Source organism: Acomys minous (assembly GCF_964271855.1).
Source record: "Acomys minous genome assembly, chromosome: 15".
Taxonomy (NCBI): domain Eukaryota; kingdom Metazoa; phylum Chordata; class Mammalia; order Rodentia; family Muridae; genus Acomys; species Acomys minous.
In genome coordinates this window covers 50,995,031-51,018,669 of record NC_140497.1, presented here as the reverse complement: position 1 = coordinate 51,018,669, position 23,639 = coordinate 50,995,031, and the positions used below count along the sequence as shown (strand labels likewise).

At 44.3% G+C, this 23,639-nt stretch overlaps 2 protein-coding genes across 4 annotated transcripts in view; both read right to left on the bottom strand.

Annotated features, from left to right (window-relative positions):
• Window positions 1-2,609: 2,609 nt before the first annotated feature.
• Window positions 2,610-4,062, bottom strand: LOC311585012 (tripartite motif-containing protein 75-like; the record flags this gene model as incomplete). Its single annotated transcript, XM_084759807.1, has 1 exon — window positions 2,610-4,062. The coding sequence occupies one exon, from the start codon at window positions 4,060-4,062 to the stop codon at window positions 2,662-2,664; it is 1,401 nt and encodes a 466-aa protein (XP_084615933.1). The 3' UTR covers window positions 2,610-2,661.
• A 9,739-nt stretch (window positions 4,063-13,801) lies between these two features.
• The window catches only part of LOC311583987 (E3 SUMO-protein ligase TRIM60-like), a 56,225-nt gene continuing 46,387 nt past the window's right edge, over window positions 13,802-23,639 (bottom strand). The window contains exons 1-3 of one of the 3 annotated variants that reach the window (XM_084757981.1): window positions 23,274-23,297; window positions 19,817-19,876; window positions 13,802-17,163 (exon numbers count right to left, since the gene is read on the bottom strand). In XM_084757981.1, coding sequence (XP_084614107.1) covers window positions 15,486-16,937 — 1,452 coding nt within the window. In that variant the 5' untranslated portion in view covers window positions 16,938-17,163; window positions 19,817-19,876; window positions 23,274-23,297 and the 3' untranslated portion in view covers window positions 13,802-15,485. Of the gene's footprint in view, window positions 17,164-19,816; window positions 19,943-23,213; window positions 23,298-23,639 lie in introns of those variants that run through there. The other 2 variants (XM_084757979.1, XM_084757980.1) reach the window with 2 other exon arrangements.

The following is a 23,639-nucleotide window of genomic DNA, read 5'->3' as shown; positions in this document are numbered from 1 at the left end:
ATTAATCTTCTTTTAAAAAAGTGATTCAAGTGACCTGTGTGTGGCTCATAACAGTGGTCTCTGTACCCTGGAAACTGCAGCAGGCTTGCTGTGGGATAAAGGCTAGCCTTTGCTATAGTTAGACTCTGACTAATAACAAGCCATAACTAAGTATTATTTTCACCGAGCCTTGTGGCCCAGGTCTGTAATATCAGCATGTGAGGGTCAATAATTTGCATAGTGAGTTCAAAGCCAGCCAGGGACAACAAAAGGCACTACTGGATGCAAACTGAAAATGTTACTTATTCAAATCTGCCCGTAAATTTCACCACCTCCTGACAGCACCAGGCCAGAGGCAAAGGCAGCTCCAGACTAAATCATCAGTGTGCATGAGTGATGCTACTAAAGAAAGCAATGGGGATGCTCTTGGGTCCTTTGCTGACTGAAGAAGAGTATATGTTTTAAATTATTTTCTGTGTATGAGGGTTTTGCCTGCATGTATGGATGTTCCTGTGTGCCCTCTATGAGTGCCTAATGCCTACAGAGGCTAGTAGAGGGCATCCCATTCTCGGGAACTAGAGGTAGTTTTCTGTAGCCCACAAACTGGAGGAAGAGAACTGATTACAGGAAGCTGTCCCATGTCCTCCACTTGGCTATCATGGCACAAGTGCCAACGTATAAACACACACAATACATTGTCATTTTGGTTCATTCATTTTGGTTTTCAAGACCGGGATTCTTTGGTATAACCCTGGCTCTCCTGGCTGTAGTTCTGAACATCAGATTACCCTGGGATTCACAGAGATCCCCATTCCTCTGCCCCCTGAGTGCTATAATTAAATTCTTCTGCCATCACAGGCTGGTAATAAATGGAAAAGAAAATTCACTTCTGGAATTGAGACACAGCGCAGTTGTTAGCTAGCCTGCTTTGTATGGCGCCGCAGGCTCCGTCATGAACTGTGCATGCGGCTGGGTGTGGAAGCACCTGCCTGTGATGCCAGCCCTCTGGAGGTGGAAGCATGAAGAGAAGTGCCAAAAGCCACTGTCACCCCAAAATCAAAAAAACATTCTCCTGCCAGAAATGCAGCCTGAGCCGCCAAGCCTAGACAAATTTAAGAATTAAGTGAAAAACGGAGAGAAGGTGAAAGTGATAACACAAGACCCTGAGGAACAGTCTTCTTGCATACAAGGAGCCACTTTACCTTTATTAAATTAATTTCATGGAAAAAATAATTTCTTGGATTAAAACAGTGCATTAATGGGAACCTTGTCACATTTCACCACATGAACATAGGTAGTGTTTATATCAGCTTACAACCATCTCCTCCAACATTTGTCTCCTTCTGGTGACATCATCCCAAATGCTTTCCTGCAACTTTTCAACTCTAAAGGACATTACCACTGTCAACAGTCACCCTGCTTTGCACAGATACAGGGTGCGTCTTGTTTGATCTAGCTCTAACTCAACAGCCATACATGAGTCCCCTCCTTTCCCTTCTTTCCCTTCTCTATCAGATCCAATTTTAGGGCCTGAGATGGCCCAGCAAGTGAAAAGGCTTGCCATGCAGACCTGATTACCCAAATGCAATCATGGGGACATAAGATGAAAGAGGGAAGGTTTTCCTGACCTCCACACCCTCAACTCTAGTCTGTCTGTCCCACTCTCTCACACACATACAGAAATACTAATTTTTGAATAAAAATTGATAAAACTGTATCAAATACTAAAGGCATTGGCCTACAATGCCAGCTGCATGAAAAACTGAAGACTAAGGACGACAAGTTCATGTTCAGCCTGGACAACTTAGCAAGACTACACCTAAATCTAACAGGGCTGATGGTGTTAGCCCCCTGAACCCAATACCTAGTCCTGGAAGTGGGAAAAGAATGCGGCTGGGAAGGCAGGGAGTGGGGAGAAAAGGTCACCTTGATGATTTGATTACTTAAATGAAAACCAAGCAACATCTATCTACTTTTGATAATCTAATTTCTTAAAAATATTTACGGTGTTTCTACAGTTATAGGGAAACTAAGGTTGTATATTTGTGAGACAGAAATTAGACAATCTGGAATTCATGGTCAGCTTCTGATATATATATAAAGTTTAAAGCTAATGTGGACTAAGGAAGGCCCTCTTGGTTATAAAGTAGACAAAAAATCTTAAAACTCCTATAACTTTCTGAGGTAGTTTTGGGCACTGATGCAAACCTGTAATGCCAGGTACACAAGATGGCTATTCCAGGACAGCCTTCAAAGTTAGTTAAGGCAAGCCTGGTAGACTTACCAAGACAATGTCAAAGATGAGAACATTGAAGTGTATAGCTCAGCCTTATATCATTGATAGGCATGGGGTTTAGAGGCAAAATATTATTTCTGTAGCCTAATGTGTTGTTCCATGTTTGTGAACCCAGAACACAGGAAGTTTTGATGGAACAATGCTTGACACCTTGATCACAGCCTGATCAGCATACAAACTTATGGGCTAATCAGGTTACATAACAAAAACATGGCAAAAAATAGTTGAGCAGAGAAGCTCACACCTATAATCCTATCAATAAGACAGTGCAGAAAAACACACATTCAAAGTTGTTTTCAGCTGGACAGCAAGGTAGTGGCACATCTGTGTTGGGGGCAGAGGAGTTTAGAACATGAACAGACCTCATAAGGGCACCATGTGGGGCTTCACTCAGAACCTGTGGCAGAACAGAGTCTAAGAGGTTCTGAATGAGGTCCTAGGTAGAAATGAGGACAAACAGGACCAGTAAAGGTGTCCCTGAAGGTGTAGATGTGACATCTCTCAGGCATGCAATAGAAGGAAAGCTCTCCCAGTTCACAGTCCAGGAAAACACCAATGGCTCTGGCATGCTCAAATTGAGAGTCTGGGTCAGCTCCTGAGACATCGAAGTGGTCCCCCTGCCAGACAATCCTCCAGCATCCCTGGGGGATAGAGGACTGCCTTTCCCTGATGGGCAAATCAACTTTGCAGATACCAACAGCCCATTCAGCCTTCTTTCCTACCTGCACCTCCCAGAAATGTCTCCCAGAAGAAAAATGAGGAAAGCCCAACACAACAGGGCTCTTGGTAAACCTTTTTGAAGAAACAGAACCATATTGTCTCTCATTCACAAATGTTACCCATTTTTTATCCTCAGAAACAAGCAGGTTTGGATGGGATGTTTCCAGGTCTAGAGTTACTTGCTCTGTAAATTGCTCTATAACTTTTTCTAGTGCTGAATACTGGAGAGGAAAGTTGTAAGTTTCTCTTCTAAACTGAACTGAGAAAAGGGGAGGGCTTATCTCAGTCTCCATATTCTGGTGGAAATCCTTGATTGTGGACAGCATTTCTGCTTCAGGGAGCTCTATGTTAGACACCGCCTGGTTCAGCAGATCTCTGAGCTTGGAGCCATAGTTTTTGAATGCTGCTATGTTTTCAAGCAGTTTCTGCTCAGTATCCTTCTCCTGGTCCTCTAACCTGGAGAATGCTGCCCGATGCTCCCGATCTAAAAACCAGTTCAGCTGCTCAAATTCAAAAGTCAGATCCCACATCTGTGCTTCTGCCTCCACACTCAGAGCCAGGGTTCTTTCCTTCTGAACGCTGAGTGACTCTTCAGCTTCTTTTACTTGAGACTTCAGGATCTTGATGAAGCCCTGAAGCTTCTCCCTGTGGTGAGATGCAGCCTGTGCAATGGGTGTCACCTGATGGCTATTGTGACTAGCAGGCCCAATGCACTGGTCACACAGCAGCTGCAGGTCATCCTCACAGAAGAGGGTCAAGACCTGGTTGTGCTTCTCACAACTGGTGCTGCTCTCCTGCCCCTTCCTTTTGTTCTTCCTGCTATGGAGCTGCTGGGCAGCTTCAATTATCCTTCCAAGCTGGGCATTGCTTCTGAGGTTCCCGTTCTGGCACTGGTGTCCGCAGACAGGACAGGAGAACTTGTCCAACAGCACTGTCCAGCAGTGTTTGATGCAGGGGTGACAGAATTTGTGTCCACATTCGATGGTGATTGGGTCTGTCAGGATATCCAGACAGATGGGGCATTTTGTCTCTGCCTGGAGTCTGGCCAAGGCCTCTGCCTGTGCCATCAGACTGGGAATACAGGAGTGGACTCTGGTCGGCTTCCTTCTGAGGGTTGGCTCTGGGGTACTGAGCAGGGACAGGCACACTCACTTACCCTGAGCTTCTTACAGCCTCTCCTGGAACCTGCGGCCACCTCACTGATGTCTCCTGGTTTCCTCACAGTGGTGAAAGCCTTTAGTCCTTTGTGATCTTAGAGTCAATAAATTCCAGATGACTAGAAGGTTTTTTCTGTGGGCCTACCACCAGTGATAGCTCACTTGGACAGCTAGTCTTATGGACCTGTGAACTCAGCTGTTTTGAGGGAAATGAATTTTCTAAAAAAGAAAAGAAACAAAGTAATAAATTACTTCAGACATTCCCACTCAATGCCTGGCTTCATTTTAACTGATAGCTGCATCACACCTCCCAGTCTGTCCTTCCCAAGCCTGTCAGTCCTCTGCCCACCTGGCCCCAGAGCCCATCTGCTTGCCTGTCCCTCCATCCCGAGCTGTAGGAAAAACAGATAATAAACCAGGCACAGCATAGCCCTGATTAAATATGCCTCCCTGTAACCTCTGACCATCAGGCTTCCACCTAGCTTATGCTCCAATCAGATGGCTGGGACCACAGAGCCCTGCTGGGCATTGAACCCAGGGCCTCAAGCATGCTGAGCAAACACTCTACAAACAGATCTTTCCATAGCCTGTTGTTTTGCTTGATTCTTTTGATTTGTCGTTTTTGAGACCGGTTCTCACTATGTTTCTCTGGCTGTCCTGGAACTCACTACATAGACTAGGCTTTATTTAACTCACAGAGATCGACCTGCCCCTGCTCCAGGAAGGCTGGGTTTACAGCTGTGCACTCAGCTTGACACAGTCTGGTACTGTAGTTGGGTATGAACTGGGACTCCTGGTGTACACACACAGCTTAGGGCTGACCTGGAACTGGAAGAAATGGTGTTTGTTTCAGCCTCCCAAGGGTTTGTATTACAGCCTAGTACCAGTGGGTGGGGCTTTGTTGCAATGATGCTGTGATGAGATGCAGCTAGGATTAAGCAGGAGGTAAACCTAGGATGAGTTACATCCCAACCACAAGATGACTCTTGACTTCAGGTAAACGAGGACTATCTTGTCCTATCCTTTTATCTTTTTTTCTTTCACTGCTTTCTGAAACAACAACAAAAATCAACCAATCACCACCACCCCCTAAAAAAAACCCTTCATACCATTCATGTTACTTTTTCTTAATAATTAAATGTACCACAGAAGAATTTATAAGGTAAAATCCCAGAGGTAAAATAGTTAAAATGTTTCTGATTTTGCTAGGTGGCCATGAGACATGCCATTAATCCTATCACTCAGGAGACAGAAGGAGGCAGTTCTCTGAGTTTATGACCAGTCTGGACTTTAGAGTAAGATCTAAATCATCCAAGGCTACATGGAGAAACCCTGTCTCAAAAAACCAAAAGTAGATAGAGGGTGAGAGAGGGTGGGGGGAGGGACCCAACCAGTGGCTTTGACTAAAACTCAGGAGGGAGGTCTCCTGTTGAAAATGCAAGATGCAAGACACAAGAAAGAAGAGCAAGTCTGATTGATTAAACTTTATTCGGAAGGCATCAGCTCTTATAGTCTGAAGGCAGGGAAGCATATTGCTATAGCAACCCAGCTGCAGGCTTTTCTCAAAATACACGGAATTCCAGGCAGGGGCATCATGCCCTGCCACACAGGGTATCTTGCTTTGTCTTCACCTAGCTTTAATCTAACTGTTGACTCACAACAGGGTCATCCATCCCTATCTGTCTTTAGTCTAACTGCTGACTCACAACATGGTCAGCTAGTTTCTGGTGAAACGCAAGCTCTGGGAAAAACAGAGACTTAAAGGTGCAGGCTCTAACAAGATGGCTGAACATTGGCTATATGGCCAACTGTCTCCAACAGGACAGAGAAAAAGAGAGGGAGAGTAGGTAGATAGATAAGAGATAGATAGATAGATAGATAGATAGATAGATAGATAGATAGATAGATAGACAGACATTGAGTTAGTTGAATACATACTTGTCAGATTTGACTTCTGGCAAATTACATTTTCAGCATTCTAGGGGGTGTGTGATCTTGAACAAGGTACTACTCTCTTCATGCCTTAGTCTGTCTTTTGTAGGTTCCTAGACCAGTTACACTCAGAGAAATGAACTGAGCATCTTCAGGCACTCCAGACACAGCACTATATCAATTAGAACCACAGTATGGATATGATCATACCTCCACCCTCTCTTACTGGCTGTGAACAGAAACCACGCCTCTCTGTAACCTCCTGGAAGAGGGATCCAGTCTCCCTCCACAGGAGCCCTGAGTGAAGCTGGCAAACATCATTCATCCTTTCGGACTTCCTGAAGTAATCTTTTAAGTATTGAAGTGCCAAAAGCCAGAAGAAACAGCATAAAGTTTAAGCAGATTCCCTGGAGAGGCAGATCTCCCCCTTGACACAGAAGCCTCAGGAAACTCATATCTCATTTTAACCAGCCTCCACCCCTAGCTCTCCACTTACTTTGAACAGTTCTCTCTGGGCAGTCCCTTGGCCAGTAGGAGAAGTGATGCCCTGGTCTTTCCACACCCATTATGTAAAAGATGCAAGTAGTGCTTCCTGGGAGTGGGAGGAGTAGGGGCAGGGGAAAAAGTTTGGAGTGAGTATTCTGAGTTCTTGTAGCTCAGTCAAAGCTAGAACCTGTGTTCTTCTTTCTACCCCAACTTCTGGGATTAAAGGCAGGTTTATCCAATGCTGGGAATCAAACTGTGGGCTTCTGTAGGTGCATGGTACTGGGCAAGCACTGTACCAGTGGAGAAGCATCCCTGCACACCTATACGCAGGCAGACCTCTGCGTCCTGAACCAGCCTGGTCTACAAAAACGTTTACTTCCTTCCATCATTTTGTACATTTCTGTCCTGTTCTCATTGGCTTAAACCATAAATGTCTTTGACCTAAACTTGCAGTCACCTTGGATTCCAAGAAGAACAAAACAGCCCAGGAGAGAAGCCCCATACCTGCACAACAGATGACAATAGCACCTTCCATGGTGCTGATGCTGATCCGGGAACTTAAGCCATCCTCCCCCAAGAGTCAGATTTGATCTCTTCATTGGCAACAGTGATGAGGGCTTGTCACCAATTAATGCAAGCAAGACTGATATTGACCAGCCATCCATACCTCAATTAATTAGGCATGCCTGTGCCCATACCTAGTTTTTTCTCTAAAGAAACCTGGACTCACCCCTCTAGCCCAGGGTTCCTTACATGATGAGCCAGCATTTTGCCAACTCAGTTCCGTGCACACAACTATGTAATTACATTAATAGCAGAGGCATGACCTGGGAACTGGATTCTTTGTCTCTCTAGGAGCTGGAATTAAAGCCCTGAGCTACCACACCTGGGTTCAATCTCCATCCCTATTCCTCAGGGTTAAGGTCTCTTTTGTTTATATATGGTGCCTAGCCTGCTGGGCCTATCTAGGTCAGGTTTTTCTTCTGAAAACCTCAGTAACAACAGCAGACATTTCTCTCTTGCAGGGGTATTTTCTAGCGCAGTCTGTGCTGCAGGCATCCTATTTGCACCTGTGGCTGACAGCGCCAGAGACACAATGCTAAAACAATAAATCAGGGTTGTCCTCCAACTCATAGAGAAGTAGACTGTACCTGCTTCTTCTAGAACCTGCTCCTTCCCTGAGCAGCATTGACTTCATGGCTCTAGCAGAACTCATTCATTTACTGGAATGTCCAGAGGGCCCCTCCATACTGTGTCCTTAAATGTTACACCCTTCTACTAAATTTTACACCATCCACTAGGACTCCTGGGCTGCCTGTGTGACCCCTCACTGACTCCTTCTTAAAATTAGAACTGTCTCAGAGTGTGTCACTTTGTGGAGTGTTTTTTGCTTCATTTAGGCACAGGCACAAACTGGTCACTGACTCAGGACAGATCTTATGATGGAAGGAGTTTTTTGTTTGTTTGTTTTTTGTTTTTTTAAAGATTCATTTATTCATTATGTACAATGTGTTATAATGCCTGCACACCAGAAGAAGGCACCAAATCTCATTATACATGATTGTGAGCCACCAAGTGGTTGCTGGGAATTGAACTCAGGACATTTGGAAGAACAACAAGGGTTTTTAGCCTCTGAGCTGTCTCTTCAGCTCAAGGAAGGAGATTCTTAGAGGTAGGGACAATAAAAGCTATGTTCCAAAGGCAGCTGGCAGGAGACAATGGCATTGACATGTAATTCTGAAATTCGGTAAGGCACCTCTAGATTTGAGAAAGTTCCGTAGTGTAACAGAGAATTTTCTATAATAAGTGACTGTATTGAAGTCACTAAGGTATAATTATTTGTGACAAAAGTCTCACAGTGTATGTAGCACCAGTTGTTGGGGAGACCACTGTGGCAGTTGAGCAGGAGGGCTGCTCAAGCCTCTAGCACTGAGCTTTCTCCCTGTGTCTCCTACTGCTACGCACACTCCTCTGGCACTGTTACAGGCACAGGCATCACGGAAAATGAATGGGATTGACGGGGGTCAGAGGACAATGGACCTTATGTTGATTCTCTTTTTCTACCATCACATGCATACACCTGAGAAAAACTCAGGTCCTCTGGCTTGGACTGCTATGGAATGCATCTTTACCAGTTGAGCCATCTCCCTGGCCCATTATTATCTTTTTAAGAGTCTCCTTATCTTTCAGGGATATGTTTGGAAATATCCCTGTAGTCCAAGTTGGTCAGGAACTAGTTTTCCCCCTGTAGCCCAGACTGACCTTTAACTTAGTCTTTCTGCTTCAGCACTCAAGAAATAGGATTGCAGGTGTACACCCAACACTCAGAGGGACACCTATCTTTCTTGTGTTTATGGTTTGTTTAATATATATAGATGCATGTATGCCATGTGCTTGACTTGCCTCAGGCTCACTGGGGTTAAAGGTGTTTGTGAGCTGCCACATAGGAAAATGCAAGAGAAACAAGTGTTTTGAACCACAGAGGCATCTCTGCAGCTCCCATATCTTCATAGGTAGACGTTGAGAGTGCTGCCTCCTGTCCCTCCTGGCCACCTCCCATGTCTCCAGACTGTAGACTCTGAGAGTGCCCCCTCCTATCGCTCCTGGCCAACAATAGGAGCTCAGCCTCCTGGGTGTCTGGGATCACAAACCTGAGCCACCAGGCCCAGTGTGGCCACTCCTGAACCTGGCTTGTATTAAGTATCCAGGTACACTTTCTTCTTAGGGCCACTCACCACACCTGCCTGTTACTATGTGAAAAAAAAAACCAATAAACAAGCGAAAATACGATAAAACTCAACACATTGGGAAGAACTCATTTTATGTTAAATACTTAACACCTGACCATAGGGCCCTTGTCCCCCTTAAGAAAGCTTTCCTCTCTGAGTCACTTTGTTTGTTTGTTTCTGTGATCCATGTGTAGACACACCCATACCCATGAGTTCTCAGTTCGTAGATCCAACCAACCTCAGGGTTAAAACACTGGAGAAAGTAAGGCTTGTTCAGTTATAGCTTATAATCTCTGTGCTTGGCAGGCTGAGGCTGAAGAGCTGTCCTGGGAGTTCCAGGCCAGTATGGAGAGCCAATCACAAAAGCACAGTAACAGAACTTACTTTGAGAGGTATAAAGTCATGTGCCCCTGACATATACACTATTGGTAGGTCTCATATAGTGTTCTTGTCAGTTACATTGCACTAGTTATTATAAGTCATATTGAAATGTTTTAGAAGCTTGTGAAAGAGTTTATGGAAACCTTTCATTTTATGTAGCCAACTGACCTTGAACTTCTGCCTCAACGTTCTGCTTTCTGTGATTAGGAGCACAGTTTTCATGCCAGTTTCACTCTGTCATTCTACAGAAGGGCCTTGGCCATGCATGACTTGGAATATTAGGGGGATGTCATGCAGCCAATTCTCTCGGAACCCCTTAGATGACTATATATGAAACCCAGAATCTTAGCATCTTCTCTATTTATGGAAGGACAGATCGCCAACTTCCTTAGCCTGTTGTTGACAGATATGACTAGTCTTCTGGCTCAGCCAATCATTGCAGAGTGATTTTTTTTTTCTGAGATCACTCAGACTTTTAGCTCCAGATCGTTCTTTCCACTCTACAACAGTCCCTTCTAAAACATTCTATCACAGGAATCACTGCAGAGGAAGCACCCTTGTAGTTCCTGCTACTCAGAAGACTCCTGAGTCCAAGGCTAGGGGCAGCTTGTCTCAAAAACAAAACAAGTGGGGAATTGGGGACACAGTGAACAAGGGCGTGCTCAAAGTCTAATGGTGGAGGCTGAGCCCTGGACCCACATAAGGGTGAAGGAGCGAACTGACTCTACAAGGCTGGATCTGAACTCACGATACCTTAGGCCAGTATGTGCTTAATAGTACACCACAGACATTAGCTCCTTAACACTGATGGGAATCTATTGAAAGGATTAGCAGGAGCTCTGCATATCTTGAAGTTTTCTGTAAAATTAAATGGATTATTCTTAATTGTTGAAAGAGATAACTTTACAGAAAGAGGCATAATATTGTCTTACATTCTTTAGCTAACAGATCAATTCTGAGACAGAAGGTTAAAAAAGTCACAAATTTCTCTCTGTCTCTCTCTCTCTCTCTCTCTCTCTCTCTCTCTCTCTCTCTCTCTCTCTCATCTTTTTTTCTCTTTTCTTAACTTTTCCCCCTATGTTTCTTATGCTAGCCTAATCATCAAATTCCTGCTGCCACAACCTTGAGAGGATAGATGGTCACTGTGGCTGCCCTGACATTGGACTGGCCAGTGGAAATGTTCTTTACAGGGGGTACCCCATACTCAGCTGTGGGAGCCAACAATAAGTGTGATGAGATGACAGTAATAGGACTGATTCTGGAGAAAAATACTCTCTCTCTCTCTTTCTGGTGAGTGTGTGTGTGTGTGTGTGTGTGTGTGTGTGTGTGTGTGTGTGTGTGTTGGGGAGGGGAGTGGGTGGGTCTAATATGCTCAAAGCTGGCCTGGAATGTTTATTCCTCGATGACCTGGACCCTCCTACCCTCCTACCCTCCTCCTTCCATCCATCAGTCCTCGGCATGCACCATCACATCTGTTTCATGTAGTGCTAGGGATTGAGGCCAGGGTTCCCTGCATGCTAGACTGCACTCTGTCAGATGAACTGTACACTCAAGCCCTCATAAGCACCGCTTACCTACATGTCCTTCAGGAAGCAGTTACATCAGATTTCCCTCACACCAGCAGGTCTCTCGATACTTTTTGTCCAGAAATTAATTGACTTCTGACATTACCTGGAAAAATTTTGATGCCAGAAAGAGCTCAGATGCAGAAGACGGAGCTCGGGCTCAGGGTTTCTTGTATATCCACACCTCTCATGTTGACCATCCACTGTGCCTCAACTCTGGGTTTTGCTGACCTTCTAATGTGTAAGTTCTAGGAAAGCGCAGAGCAGTGATGTTAGCAGAGGTGAGCCCTGCCTTATCTAGTGAATGATTTACACTTTCATATTCCCAGTTCATCATGCAGGTCATTCAATATAGCTTCGTTTTTTTTGTTTGGTTTTGTTTGGTTTTTTTGTTTGTTTGTTCTTGCTGTTGTTTTTTGCTTTTTTGTATGTTTTTGCCTCATTTCGTTTTGTTTTGGGGGGAATTTTCATTCTTGTTTTGGGGACAGCACTCTGTCACCCAGGCTGACCTGGAAATACAAGCAATCTTCCTGCCTCAACATCCAAAGTGCTGGGATTAGAAGTGTGTGTGCCATGCTTGGCTTTTCACTCTATGCCTGATCTACATCACTAGGCCATGGCTCCTTTAAAAATATCACAATGGGCAGACTTGTCAGTGTTGAGGGACTAGCAAGCCGTGGAACCATAAATGTTTTGTCTTCAGTTGTGGATATTGGCTGTGTTAGCTTTCCCTCAGGTGAAGTGGACCAATGAGTCATCAACCTAGATAGACCAAAGGATTGATCTCACCTTAGTATTGCTGGGAGAACCAATTGGTTTGTTGGGAGCTCTATTCAAAGCACAGATAACCCACGGGCAGCTACACTGTCAAAGAAAATAAATTGTTATTCCAGCAATGAGGCTAACCACTGATAGACCCTGGGAGAGCAGCTGGACCTTGTGGACTTACAGAGTTGCCACTGAGACCTTAACTCGACCTCCTGTGTCTGCCACTGCCCCCTCGCTCCCCACAAGAGAAAGCTCAGGGTAATTCTAGCTGCTTTGATTTGAACACAGAAATGACCATGTCATGCCTAAAGGATAATTTCACTGTATTGCGTGCTCAGGTGCTTTGTAGTCAGCCACTGAATTATACAAAATATCTTTTGATTTTATAAAATTACATTTTTCTTTACGTGTATGTGTATCTGTGAGAATGTGCGTGGGTGGAATGTACACGGGTGGTATAAAGGCCAAGGTTCTCCTCTGTGTTCTCCACATGTACAACATGGAATGCATGTGTCCTATACAACATACACTTGCTGTTGAGGCCTGATTTGTCTACAGGAGACTGCATCAAACAATCAATTAAAAAACGAGTTGTGGGGGGTTGAGGTGGAGAAAAATCCATGTATGATAACTCATCTGTTCAGTGGCCTGCATTTATATTTTTGGTCATGATAAGGCTTTGTAAGAGCTTTAAAAAAAAGATCTCCAGGAGAGGTGAGATATAAAACAAGGGCAGCTGCCTAGGGGAGGCAAATGGAGGAGAGAAAGGAAAAGCCACACTACTGAAGCTGGAGTGGAGGTCAGATTCATGGCTGGCAGGCAGCGGGGCATGAAGAGCAAGAAGGGTTTAGAGAGAGCATAAGGAGGACTGAAATGATATAAAGGAAGCAGAGGGTGTGTGTGTGTGTGTGTGTGTGTGTGTGTGTGTGTGTGTGTGTATAGGCAGGACACAGGAGGTGAAGGGATGTTGCTGCAAGACAGGGTACAATGACCATGTCACACACACACACACACACACACACACACACACACTCACACACACACACTCAGGCAAACACAAACAAACCTACACTGTTAAAGACCAAGTGCTTACAATACAGAAGAGAAGTTATGCTTTTCTATGCTATTCAGATAACTGGGCAAACTTACAACCTCGTAGCCCTCTAAGATTTGGCCTGTGGGTACTTTTTATTTTTTATTTTTAGAAAAAGAGTTGGGATTCAATAAAAATATTTTAGGGGGCCAAAAAGATGGTTTAGTGGTAAAGTGTCCTTGTTCCTCTTGCAAAAGTGTTTGAGTTCAGTTTCCAGCATCCATGCCTGGTGTCTCACAATCACCTGTAGTAACAGCTCCAAAGGATCTGACACACATATCGTCTGAGCTCTGGACACACGGCATACTCTCGCATGTGTGCAAATGTATGAACATGATCATAAACAAATGGAAATGCCGAGGGCTAAAAGGCACTCATAAGTGACACACACACACAGGAAATCTGAGTGTGACCTTCCTGAGAAGGCAGATGGCAGAATATGTGTCATGGGTACAAACTCATGAAGTGAGAGATGCCCACATACACTGCTTGTTTTCAGATGAAATCTTCTATGTAGCCCAGGCTAGGCTGGAAGTTGCAGCAATCCTCCTGCTTCTGTCTCCTGAGTGCTGGAATTTGATGTGCACATCATGTGTAACCCATCTGCTTCTGGTGAAGCATTTCTCAAGTTCACCTGTGAAGTAAATGTAAAATGAACACAAGAATCTGACAACTCTGTCAGTTTTCTAAAGGAATTTTTATTTAGTTTTTGAGATAGGGTCTCACTATGTGGTCTCTACTTTGACCAGGCTAGCCTCTGACTCAGACATCCACCATGTCTGGCACATATGGTTTTTTTTAAAATAATCTTTTTTGCCCATCAAAGTCATACATATGTACAGAAACATGAAGAATATATTTGAGTCCAGCTAGAGTATCATGGAATACCTAAGTATGAGGACATGACCACAGTTTAAATGTAACTGCAATTACCAGCACTTTCTGCCACATTTCAGTCTCAAACTGCAGGATCAAAATATTTACCCCAACAATTACAAGTGACCTTTTGTTTACATTTTTAGAGCCAGGGTCTCCCTTATTCTAGGATGGCCTGGAACTGGCTCTGTGTCTAAGGAGAGCCTTCAAGTTTGGATCCTCCTGTCTCCACCTCCATGAATGCCAGGAACATAGGCTTTTATTTTATTGTATGCATTGTATTTTATGGGATGTTGGTACAGAGCCCAGGCAGAATTCCTGGGACTTTCTTTTTTTTTTTTTCCTTTTTTTTTTTTTTTTAAGTCTAGATACCATCCCAACACGTGGGATGCTGGGAAGATTGCTTCAAGTTTTTCAAATTAGTTACAGAGTAAGAATCTGTCTCACCAACAAAAGGCTGGTAACATAGATCTGAGGACCTGAGTTTGATATCTAGAACGACTTAAGAGAGATAATCAACTCATAAATATTCACCTGACACCTGCACATGTTCTGTGGTGCTCTCCAATTCCCGAAAAGCACAGAAATGCAAAACCATAGGTTTTCTAAAGGAGAAACAAGTCTAGTAAACATTTACCTTTATGCCCGGAGACTGGAAAGGAGTGGCATGAAAACTGGGAGGTCAGTGTCAATTTCAACCATTGGTTGTTAGACGCCCATGCTTTAGCTACATGAAGTGACCTCAAGAGTCAACAAAGTGATACTGCAAACAGGGAAGAAGACCAAGTGAGGAAAGTGCTTGCCTTGTGTGCTCTGATGCCTAGTCCTCAGGTAAAGCAAGACTGTAATGTGCGTCTGTAAACCCAGGAAGAGAAGAGAAGGAGGAGGGAAAGAGGAGGAGGAGGGCAAGGAGAAGGAGGAGGAGGAGATAATAATCTGAAAAAACTCACAAGCTCACAAGGCAGCTAGCTGGGATAGGCTGTGCTAGACAAGGGACCCTACCTCAGACAAGGAGGAAGGAGAGGGTCAGTGTCCAGTGGTTGTGCTCTATTCTACCTCCACATGAGCATGGTAGCATGTCCATGCACATACACACACACACACACACACACACACACACACACACACACACACATTTAAAAAATTTAAAAACATTTTTAAATAGAAAACATGAGGTCTCTCGCTTTCTACTTTGGATGGCCTGTTCTTTAAAATGAAGGTTAAAAATAACAGATGTCAATAACTCATTTCATAACTTCTGGGTAGCTGAGAGGTCCTTGGCTGGTCTGTCTTACTCTTGCAAGCTAAATCTCCTGGGTGCTGGCATGGGGCAGGTGTGTGTCACACTTGTGGCAACATCATGTGTCTCAGAGCTACTGAAAAGGAGAGAGAAGAATGCAGTCTGGTGTGCAGTGGTTAAGCTTAGAAGATTTGTGGCTTTTGTTGTTGGAACCTGTCAATTGTTTGCTTAATTGCTAGCTTAAATGTGCTGCCTATGTTAGGCTAGAATGAAGATCCTGTGTCTGTCTTACAGAGTGGTAAGATTTTAAGAGGTTCAGAATCTGTTCCTGCGTAGAAGTAAGGCCAAAGGATGCTGGTAAAAGAAGTACTGAAAGTGTAGAGAAGAGACCTGTCATCCATATTATAGAAGGAGAGCTCACCCAGTTCATAATCCAAAAAAATCCCGATCTTGCTGGCCCACACCACTGGCAGAAAATCCATTCTTTGGGACCCAGTGGTGACATAGCCACTGTCAGTGTCTCTTCCAATGGCAAAGAAGCACTTAGCAATAGAGGGCTGACTGCTCCAGGCCCCATGAAGCGAGTTTTGACATATACCCAATGCCCACCTGGGCTTGTTTCCCACTTTTACCCCCCAGAACCATCGCCCTGAACGAAATTCATTACACCCCCGGACAACAGGCAAGAAGTCAAATCCCTCAGCGCAAGCTTGAACACTTGGTCCTCTTTCTTTATAAAAAACAGATTTTCTATCCTCAGAAAAAACAAGCTGAGGATGTGCGGTGTTAACATCAAAAGTCACATTTATTTGAAATTGCTTGATGATCTTATCCAAGCCAGAATACTGTGGTGGGAGTCTGAGGCCATGTTGCTTTGCCCCAGATGACAAGGGTTTGGGACATGAAAGGTTTTTGAACCTGTGGTAGGCTCTGGGAACTGTTGTCAAAAGTGTGGGATCTGACTCTCCATGGTTGGCCTCTGCTTCCTTCAACAGATCGTTTAATGTGGAAATATGGTCAGACAGGGCTTGAAGATGTTCATTGAGTTTTGATAAACCCACCAGCTCCTCAATGTGGATCTCATTTAGAAGTGCCTCCAGCTCATTCTGCAGAAACAGCTTCATTTGCCTAAATTCATAACTTACCTGTTGTTTTTTATATTCAAACGTCATCCTCCATATAACAGGGGTTCTGTACTGCCGAGCTAATATGTGCTCGCTTTTCTTCACTTGGATCTCCAGAAGCTCAGTGACCGTTTTCAGTATTCTCCTGTGAAACATGGCAGCTTTCTCAATGGGGCAGGTGTAATGGTCCTGGTGTTCCACAGAGAAGCTACACTGGGCACATAAGACTTCTAGATCCTTCACACAGAATAAGACCAGAGGCTGATTGTGCTTCTGACATGGGGCTTGTTCTTCCTGATGCTTCCTTTTGCTCTGTGTCTCCTGCAGGAGCCTGATGGTTTCACTCAGATCCCGAAACTGGGAGTTCCTGCTGAAGCTTCTCTGTGCAAAGCACGTCTGGCAGACAGGACAGAGGAAAATGTCATTTTGGTCATTCCACCACAAACTGAGGCAGGCATGACAGAAGTTGTGCCCACAGGTAGTGGTCACTGGGTCTAGGAAGAAATCCAAGCAAATAGGACAGGCACATATAATTTGCAAGTTCTCCAGGACATGGAAGTCCATTGTTCTAAGAGGTAAGTAGGTGGACATGGTCCTGTGGCAGGGTTTGTCTCCCAGGAGCTTTGAGGTGCTGTGTTTTTCCAAGTCTTTGTAGTTTTCCCTGGACTGTTATAGTGATGGTGGCCACTGACAGCTAACCAAAGTGTCTTAACTCAGCTCAGAAGATGAGAGTGATTCAAAGTTTGCAACTGTCTCACAAACTAGGTCATGAGCTTGGGTTTAGAAAGCAGACACATGTGTAATGAATCTGATATACCTGTGGATGAGAAAAAAATCCTTTTAGATTTCTTTTTATCATTATTTATTACATGTGTGTCTGTATGTGGGAAAGGGATTATTACTGCAGTTGTCAATGGGGCTAGAGGCATCAGATCCCCCTTCGAGCTAGATTGACAGGTGGTTATGAGCACCCAAAAGGATGCATAGAGAGCAGAGAGCCAACAAGATGACTCAATGAGTCCACATACTTGAGGCCAACACTGGTGACCTGGGTTCTATCCACAGAACCACAGGATGGAATGAAGGAATGATTCTATAATTGCTACTCTGGGTTACACAGGTGGGCTATGATATGTGTATAAGTACACAAACCCACATACAATCTCCAAACAACTATTTTAAAATAAAGTAAAAGGTGGGTGCCAGCTCCATAGGGTTGTTCTCTGACCTCCAAATGCAAAGTCATTCAAACGCCTATTCAGCTCTTTTTACCAGTGTGTAAATATGCAATACAAATTTTTTAAAACTATGGGACTATGTTAAAGAAAACTACAGTCATGTTCTTACTGGCTTTACTTTCTTCTTCAAGACATCTTTTCTTCACATAGAAAAATAAAATCTAAATTTAAAAAAATCAAGGCGACAAGGCTGACAAATCCAACCCACAAAGACCTGCATGAACTGATGCACCAACCAAGGATGTTGGAAACAGAAGACTGGGGGGGGGATGGGGCATAGGAGCTGAGTGTAAGGCTGTGTTGGGGGAGTATGGGGCACTGGAGCTGAGTGTAAAACAGGAGTGGGGGGTTGTGGGGCACAGAGGCTGAGTGTAAGCCTGGGGCAGGGGAATGTGAGGCAGAGGAGATGAGTGTAAGTCTGGGGTGGGGGAGGGTGGTGCACAGGTGCTGAGTGTAAGGCTGGGGTGAGGGAGTGTGGGGGAACAGGAGCTGAGTGTAAGGCTGGGATGGGGGAGTTTGTGGCACAGGTGTTGAGTGTAAGGCTGGGGTGGGGAAGCATAGGGCACAGGTGTTGAGTGTAAGGCTGGGGCAATGGAGTGTAGGGCACAGATGCTGAGTGTAAGGCTGGTGTGGAGGAGTTTAGGGCACAGGTGCTGAGTATAAGGTTCAGGTTGGGGAGTGTGGGGGCATAGGAGCAGAGTGTAAGCTAGAGGTGGGGTTTGTGTAGCTATGTGGTGTGTAAGATGGGGTTGGCATGTGTAGAGCACACCTGCAGTCTCAGCACTGGGGAAAGACACTCACACAGAATCCTTGCCAAGATAAAGTTTTAGCTGGCTTTCCTTATGAGACACATACATTATAATTGTTTTTAACTATATTTATTTCTTCCCTGGATTCTATGGCCAGGGCCATGCCCCTGTTATTGTCCCTATATAGATGACAGATGACAAATAGCAAGAGTTGTCTCTCTCTTTCCACCATGTTGACCCTGGGGATCCAAGTAATTTCCCAGAGGTCACAAAACCAGGTAATGGGATAAAGTTTGAGGGCACCAAACACTCAGACTTTCCTGGAATCACACACCTTCTTTATGACCATAATTCTCTTAGTCAGTCACCTCTACAATTCAAGTCATGTTCAGCCCAAAGTGGATTCCTTTCCCAACATCAATAATATAGTAAGATCTGTCTAACTCATTTGACCCAGTCTTCCTGAACACTGACATTCTCCAACTCCCAATCATTTCTACACGGTCATACATTTTCCTAAAACCTGTCTAGTACATTTCCACATTTCTACCATGGAACAGCTTCTCAAGAGGGTAAGGGAATAAGATAATGGGTATCCGCACAAGCACAGCATCCTCATAGACCTGATTTTACTTGTGTCTCCTTGGTTAAGAATACCAGATTGCCCAGCTCATTATTTAAATACTCTTCACAGCTCAGTGTTTTTAACAGTATCCCTTCAACTCTAGCATTCTAAAGACAGATATGGGCAAGGTTATTCTGAGTTCCAGATCAGCTAGGAGACTAAGTGCAAAGCTGTGTCAAAAGCAAAGCCAATTAACTGAGAAAAAAGGGTGCAGAAGTCAGAGAGGTTGGGCCAAGGACATAGCTCAGGGAGTAAAAGTGTTTGCAGGCATAGGATGAATAGGACCACCTGAATTCAATCTCTAGGGTCCACCTAAAAGCTGCAAAGAGAGACTACACTGAATTTTATTTCAACCTCCATAAGCACTACGATAGATAAATGTCCCCACCACAAACACACACATCACATAGACACATTAATAAAGTGGCTTTCTTTTTAATGCTGCCCTTGAAGTCATTATGTGTAATTCAAACTGGCCTTTGTTTTCTCCTGACTCTACCTCTGGAGGAGGTGAGATCTGACCTGGAGGACTGCAGGAAGATCCACAAGTGATCATGTTTTAATTAGTTAATTTATCTAGAGACCAGGTCTCACTATTAAGCCTAGAAGGGGTTGGCCTGAAACTTCTCATGTAGACCAGGCTGGCGTCCTGGCCCCAGAGATTCATCTGTTTCAGCCTCCAAGTGTGTACCACCAAGCCAACTTGATTCTGTTTTTTCTTAAAAGCCACTCCAGAGTCTAAAGAGACCAAAAAGTACACAATATGCACCCCTAAGGGTTCTGCACTTAGTTATGACTTCATCAACCATTTCCTTGGCCCCCCCACCACACCCAACTCCTACCAACAGCCCAGTTTACCTGCAGGAGGCACTCAGGCAGCCCCAAAGAACAGCTGAGACCAGCACAGAGCACACAGACCTCTCACTTGCAGATATTGTATATCCGGAAGAGGGAGGGGAAAGGACCTGAGCATGCTCAATGGGCCTGAAAGAAATGAGCACCTGCTTTAATGATGAGATCCTTGTTGGCATTAATAACAAAAATAAAGTTGTGTTCTAACTTCTGCAAGCATCATGGTATGCACATGCCCTTCACACATCTCACACAACATGATAACAAAACTTTTGCAATGTTGCACAGTCTGGCCTGAAATAATTCTGTAGCTCAGGCAGGTCCTTACCATTTGGATTTTTGTGTCTCGGCCTCTTGCAGAGTTTGGATATGTGGCGCTGCATCAGAGATCAAGAAATGACCTTGTGTTTTAATACTGTAAATTTTGCTTTTGTGTTGGGTAGTTTCTTCCATGTCTACCCATGCACCAGGTGTTTGTAGGGCCCTGCAGAAGCTAGAAGCAGGGATGAGGTCCTATGGGACTGCACTAACAGTGTTGAGCTGCTCTGTGAGTCTAGAAATTGAACATTGACTGGGTCTCCTGAAAAACATCCAGTGCTCTGAATCCAAAGAACCATCTCTCTGGGCCTTTCTTATTAGTGCCTTTTTATTCCTAAGAGCTACTTGATAGACAAAGTTTAGCCAAAACATTTCATTGCAGAATGATTTTTCTTACTTCTGCCAGGGATGGAGAGGTAGCCCAGCAGTTGAAAGTACTGGTATTTTCTTAGAGTATTGAGGTTTGAGTTCTAGCAACCATGTGACAGCCTACAATCATCTGTAACTCCAGTCCCAGAGGAATCCAACAAGCATTTCTGACTTTTGAGGGCCCCGCACAGATGTGGTATGCAGACCTAGATGCAGGCAAACATCCATACATGTGAAAATAAAGGATTTTTTGGTTTGTTTTAAAGCAACTTGCTTCTGCCTCTCCCTTCTGTTCCCAGATGTCAGGAACAGGGAAATCCCTACTGTAGCAATTTCCAATTTGCTAGGGTCCCTTGCTGGTGCAGATGTGAAGGCAGGATTAATTTTGACCTTCGTGAAATAAGCAGCGCTCAAGAAATACAGATCCCAGAGCAAAGCGTCTTCCACACCCCAGGTGCAGAAGCAGACCTCGGAGAGGATGATGGATATTGAGGTCTGTGAACGTAGCGTTGTCTGTTTGATGTCAGAAACTGAGGCTCTGAAAGAGACTAATATTTGCAGAATGAATAATAGAATTCTGTGTTGGTGGGGGCCAGCGGGATGGAGACAAGATAGCTAATGAATTCAAGGATGCAGTCAGGTTGTACACAATATGATGCCAATGTGAAAAAGAGAATGCTGGGGTAAGATGACATAAGCAAAAAGAGGGGCAGAGTGACTGGAGGGTAAAGAATTATCCATAATCAAGTAGATATTAAATTGACCAAAGGAAGACCTATGGTGCATGGGGGTGCACATTTGTTGGTTGTAGAACTCAGAAACAGATGCATGGCCTGGTTGGTCTCTGTGAGCTCAAGGCCAGCTTAGTCTACATAGAGAGTTCCAGGCTGTCCATGGAGACATAGTGAGAACTTGACTTGAACAACTACAAGAACAATAATAAACAACAAACAACTGTAGTTAAGAAGGGAAAGCTGAGATATTGTTAGGGGCTGTAGATCCTAAGGATTGTTAAAGTTATAGAAGGTTATTGTTAAGAAGTAAAATGGGCTGGGAAAAAGGATGAAAGAGAAAAGACAGGAATATGCAGGGTACAGAAAATGTGATGTAACTGAAGGTAAGGAACACTTTCAACTGAATTGGATAAAAAAAAAATGACCTAAATCAAAACTGAACAATATACAAAAGTTGGCACATACAACTTGAGATACATAAGCAAGTGTTGAAGTCAAACAATAGAAAATGAGAGACAAAAGGATACCTATGGAATTAATTGTTGGATGTGGGACACTGATTGCAGTAGTCCTGATACTCAGGGCCGTAGAGAGATCCACTCAAGGTTCTCTGTGCTGAGTGACATGGTTAGTTCCAGGCCAGTGTTGCCATCTTAATCTCTGACAAGGCTATGGAAGAGAACGGTAATTATCTTATTACTGCCTAGAGTGGTTTTAGAGCAAGATGATGAGGGGCAACCTGTGACACATGTCAGGTTACCCCAAAATAAAAAGGAGGGAACTCATTTTAAAAAGTGGAAAAAGAGAGCCACATTTTCATCTGACTGAAAAACTAACATTACTGAACTGGGTTCCACTCATGTTTCATAAGCCCCGTGTTTTATCTGCCTCTAGTCCCAGCACTTTGGAGATAGAGCCAGGAGCACCAGAAATTCCATCTCAGTTTTGGCTAAAGATTACATAAATCCTCAGCATCTGTAATTACTCACAGGAGATCTGCACAAGATTGGGTTATAACCTTGAGTCATGGAAAAGTGAAGGGCTCAGGAGGCCTCCCCTCTGTGGGAGACTCTATGAAAGGTTAAAGGGTTGTCAGAGGGTTGAGATTTTGTTGATGATCCATTTCCTGTGGGTGCTCCAATGGGCATAACCTTACCTACATGCCTGTATATAGCTCCAATGAGTGCATTGGTTATCCACGATTTGGGTGAAATCTTCTTTAGTCTGTCTGGAGTGAATAGATGATTTTCTCCCCATATTAAAAAAGACAGATGGACAGACAGACAGACAGACAAGGCCTGGTGTAATGGGAAAAGCCTGGGGAGTATGGAGCACAGATGTTGAGTGTAAGGCTGGGGTTGGGGAGTGTGGGCACAGGTGCTGAGTGTAAAGTAGGGGTGCAGGACTGTGGGGCACAGGTGCTGAGTGTAAGTTTGGGGTTGGGGAGTGTGGGGGCATAGGATCTGAGTATAAGCTAGGGATGGGGTTAGTGTAGCTATGTGGTGTGTAAGATGGGGTTGGCATGTGGTGAGCACACCTGCAATCTCAGCACTGGGAAAGACACTGACAGAGAATCCTTGCCAAGATAAAGGATTAGCTTGCTTTCCTCATGAGACAGATATATTGTAATTGTTTTTAACTATATTTACTTGTTTCCTGGCTTCCATGGGGAGGGTCATGCCCCTCTTATGGTCCGCATACAGATGACAGATAACAAATAGCAAGAGTTTCTCTTTCCACCATGTTGACCCTGGAGATTCAAGTCATTTTCCCGAGGTCACAAAACCCGGTAGTAGGATCCAGTTTGAGGGCACCAAACCCTCAGAGTTTATCATATTTCAGACTTCCCTGGACTCCAGAATCTACAGAGACCAAACAGCGCACAATCGGCAACCCCTAAGGGTTCTGCACTTAGTTATGGCCTCATCAACTGTTTCTATGGCCCCCCACCACACCCCACTCCTACCAACAGCCCAGTTCACCTGCAGGAGGCACTCAGGCAGCCCCAAAGAACAGCTGAGATCAGCACAGTGCACACAGACCTCTCACTGTAGAGATTGCATATCTGAAAGAGGGTGGGGAAAGGACCTGCGCATGCTTAATGGTCCTGAATGAAAAGAGCACCTGCTCTAACGAAGTGATCCTTGTTGGCATTAACAGAAAAAATAAATTTGTGTCCAACTTCTGAAAGCATCATGGTATGCACATGCCCTTCACACATCTCACAAAATCTAGTGCCCTCTTCTAGTCTCTGCCTGAGTTGGTTCACTTCCGTCCTCCCCTCCCTCCCCACTGACACTCTCATAAAATACACATGCTGATTTCTTTAAAGAATAGCTTGACTGTATAACTCCACCTAACATGATTTAAAGGAGCATTCACACGTTTAAACATGGTGTCTCCTGCAT